This window comes from Pteropus vampyrus, unplaced genomic scaffold (genome assembly GCF_000151845.1).
Source record: "Pteropus vampyrus isolate Shadow unplaced genomic scaffold, Pvam_2.0 Scaffold87, whole genome shotgun sequence".
Lineage (NCBI taxonomy): Eukaryota > Metazoa > Chordata > Mammalia > Chiroptera > Pteropodidae > Pteropus > Pteropus vampyrus.
Window position 1 is genome coordinate 3,086,322 of NW_011888868.1, and position 4,318 is coordinate 3,090,639.

At 35.5% G+C, this 4,318-nt stretch overlaps 1 protein-coding gene across 1 annotated transcript in view; it reads right to left on the reverse strand.

The window, feature by feature from the left end:
* Positions 1–4,318, reverse strand: part of CNTNAP5 (contactin associated protein like 5) — a 587,467-nt gene that overhangs the window by 99,651 nt on the left and 483,498 nt on the right. Inside the window, exon 18 of the mRNA XM_023532684.1 lies at positions 2,701–2,940. Coding sequence (XP_023388452.1) covers positions 2,701–2,940 — 240 coding nt within the window. The remainder of the gene's footprint in view (positions 1–2,700; positions 2,941–4,318) is intronic.

Below are 4,318 nucleotides of genomic sequence, written 5' to 3' on the forward strand. Positions count from 1 at the left end.
GGAATCCTCTTTTGGAAATAAAAGAGGATGAAATATGGTCAATTCTACACATAATTAAACCTCGAAAACATGCTAATTGAAAGAAACCAGACAGAAAAAGGCCACATATAAATAAAATACCCAGACCAGGTAAATCCATAGTGACAGAAAATAGATTAGTGGTTTCCAGGAACTCAGGGGAGAGGTGAATGAAGAGTTGCTGCTAATGAGTATAGATTTCTTTTAGGGATGATGAAAACACTCTAAAATAGATGGTGATGGTTGCACAACTTCGTGAACATGCTAAAAACTCATGCATTGCACATTTAAACAAGTTCAATACCATGATATGTAAATTACATTATAATTTAATAAGAAAGAAACACAAACCAAAAAACTACATATTTGAATTATATTCCTGTAGAGAAGGAAATTAGGGTCATTAAGGAGAAAAGGAACCAATAAGATGTTAGATGGACCCTCAGCTCTGCCATTTATTAATAAGTCACTAAACCTCCATGACCTTCAAGGTTCTCATATGTTAAATGTAGACATTATCATTCTCCCTATTAGACTGGGGATGAGGAACAAATATTTCAGTCAATAATTATTACCTAAATTTATGATTATTATTTCTTTGTACCATAAACAGAAAGAGAAAGTAGGTTCATTGTCTATGGTTCTAGCCCAGGCATAGCTAATAGATAAATGTCACTAATTCTACCCCAGATATTTCCGGTATTTACACACCCTGAAATATACATGCCATAGAGAGTTAGCATAGAAGACTGCCCCAATAGAGAGCAACCATGTTTAGGACCATCTTGTAGTTAATGGCTCCATTTCACTTCCGAGTCACGTTTCCCAGAGGCAATTGGCATGGCTAATAGACTTGGTAAAAAGGTTCATCTCACAGACTTTGGAACTGCTGAATATAAAGAGAATCATTTCTTTAGATTTATGAAATGGAGAAAGTTTGGAAACAATGAAATATGAAACAAGCTGAAAAAGCTAAGCACATATGTGTCTATTTTGCTTGTAGATCAAAATAAAAAGTGGGAAGAGAGCACAGAGGACATTTCAACAAATTCAGTCAAAAGATACAGTGGCATGTACAGAAGATAATTTATAGGAGCTGTTTCAGAGAAAGGAGCCAATGAAAAATTAGGCTAAATTCAGAATATGATCTATGAGATGTTTGAACAATATTCCTGGATAAAGGCAGAGAAGTCTGCTATTTTTTTTCCCCCAACAGAAGCCTGGATATAGATCCTGTAAAACAATGTTAGTATACTTTAGTGACAGAGCTTGCTAGTGCTTATTCTGTATTTGCTTCTTTTAGCATGTGGGACCAGTCTAAGCGTGTCATTCAAACTTTTCAGGAAAGTTGTTTAGAGACCTCTGGGAAAACCCAGCAGCACTTTGCTTATCTTAAGTAACATTAAGAGCCTACCAGAAAAGGCCCTGATTTATTTCAAGTTCTCTTGCAGGGCCCAACACTCTGTCGGCTCTAAAATTTGTACCATTAATTTTCTCCAAAGCAAGATACTTTCCAGCAATGACAAACAAGTAATTCACACTAACTGAGAAGGCCAGTGCAAATGGATGAAGAGTTTGACCAGCCATATCGAGCCAGTAATTCACACTTACTGGGCAGAAGGCCATTGAAGATGGATAAAAAGCTTGAATTACAGATCTCTTGAAGACAATACTGGGTGCTCCTTTCCTTATTGTTTTTAAGTTCTAACAGGAAGTTGGACTAAATAAAGCAATGTTTGGCAGAGGTGCTTGGGAAAAATGTTTTAATGAATTTACAAGAATTTTTATAGCTGCCTTTATTATTTGTGTATAAATGATGCTTCAAATGGTGATTAAAATGTTTTAATGGTTTAAACACTGCTCTTGAAATATCTTTTACATTATTTACTCAACAAATTTTTTTAATCAATAAAATAAACTTTACAATTCTGTGAAGACTGATGGTAGACTAAATCTTTTGTCGTATTTGAAAAAATAGTATTTCCTCTAAAAATGAAATTTTATAGTTTGTAAAATTATCTTGAATTTATTTAGATAATTTACACTACGACCATTCATTATTCCTTGTTCAAGATGTATATCCATTATGGTTAGCTTTTGTCAATGCAATGAATTTATAAGACTCAGAGGTAGGTCTTTAAAGCCTCAGACCCCAATCACATCATCTACAGAACAGAGAGATTTTACTAGATACATAATACAGATTTTACTAATTTATCTATACTCTCCTTATTTTAAAAATAATTTAAGATGCCCTAAGGGTCTTTAATGTTCTTCCAAAACCAAATTCTATGATTCTTTGATTACATTTATGAACTGAAGAATTAAAACTGGAAGGGTCATTATACTCCACCTGATCTGGTTGACAAAGGAGAAATGAGAGTCTACGTGATACAACAGAAAGAACAGTCACTCCTCCTCGGCTGGCTCTTGGCCAAGAAGAATCTGTTGCCTGTTACTATCTGTCCACTTGGTACAATTGTACTGCCAGTGTCCACACACAGTGATAATGTGTATGAATATTTCTTTTGAGGAGGTATGCAGGGTTTCTACACAGAGAGAAATTGAGGGAGAGTAAATGATAGTTTGAGGACTCTCTAAGGTCATAGGATTCTATGACTTGGTCATGGCCTGTACGTGCTAACCATACAGCACATGGTAGAACAGAAATCCATGTTGTACCTTTTTTGCAAAAGGGCCCTTCATATGGTGAATTGGTGCAATCACATAAGTATCCACTGCGCTTCTCCACACACTTGCCCCCGTTGTTGCAGATGCTGCCATAACTACTGCAATGGCCGGGGCATCCTGGCCGGACTCCAGAAGTAACTTTTGCTCTCTCCTCCAGGTCCAGTTTCTGCCCATTCAAGTGTAAGGAGCGTATGCATCCCAGGAAGCCTTTCTGTTTTGATGATGTTCCCCCTAAGGGGTAAAACACACACACATATACACAAAAATATAAGATATTATAGGGTTCAAATTTTTTTAAGTTTAATATCAGCATTGGTAACAACTGACTATTGTTCTGTTGTTATGCTGTGGTGGACTTTTCCATTGAAGTTTATGGTGAGAATTAGGAATTTAAAGAACCTGGAGAAAATGCAAGCCTTTTCAGGCTGGGAAAAATAGCCTACAACACACACCCAAAAACCTTTAAAAAGATTATAGTTCATGTAGAATACCGTACTTTATAAATTTAAGATACAAACTTTAAGATAAGAACTTGCTATGTCCTCTTAAAAAGAAATAAAAAGTGTTTTTGATCTATAGCAGACATTTATCTAAAGTGGAATGCATAGAGCTAGATTGTCCCTCTGGCAAAGTTAGAAGCAAGCCGTTAGGTTCATGGAGTTAGAAAACTACAAATTGCTTTGTAATGCACGCATTACAAAGAAATGAACTAGAAAGAGATGAACTTCAGGACCAGACACACATGGCCTCAAACTCCAAGTTACTAGATGATTAGCCACATTAACAACTGACTCACTTAAACCTCAGCTACTTGATCTATAAAATAAGAATAAGTCTATTTCATGTGATTATGGTAATGCTTAGCTAAGATCAAAGAATACAGTACATTCTCAATCACTGCTCTTTTCTATCCCTTCTTTTCAACCCTCATAATGGTGAGAACTGGTAGGTCATATATATAAATGCTGATTGATCTTAGCGATTACTCCCAGATTATTATTTGGAAGATGAATTTTTCCTTCTGGAATACAGAAAAGGGTTGTACCCCAACTTTCTGCTGAAGGTACATCTTAAAGTTGTCAGAAAGACCTGCAATGCCCATTGAAAATTGTTCAAGAAGAGAGTATATTCGAAATGATGGAGTTTTTTGTTAATGTTAGAAATTTTAGGATTCTACTAGCATACATCTCAAAAGTCAGAAAAATATGCATTGAGAGACACCAAACCAAGAGATTAAACTAAAACCCATCAGCAGATATTTATTTTGTGTTGAGAATTCTGCAAGATCCCAGAGAAGGTATTTGACCAGACTTAAAGAGCCCAAATTCTATTAAAAATCCAGTGTTTTAAGCTTAAGTTTATGAACACGGATAATGAAGGATATTCAGGTCTTCAAGGTCTACAAGGAGCACTAATGGGGAGGGGGTGAAGGTGTGTTGGAAAACGACAAGGGTAGGACTGGCTTGTCATTTATTTTCTCTATCATCTCTTCTTTCTGACCCTCATTTGTTTCTAGTCTTTTATATTTCAACTTTATTAAATCTTGGTCCAACAAATGACCAGATAAAATATATTCCTACCAAGGTGGAAACAGATATAAATTTCATAT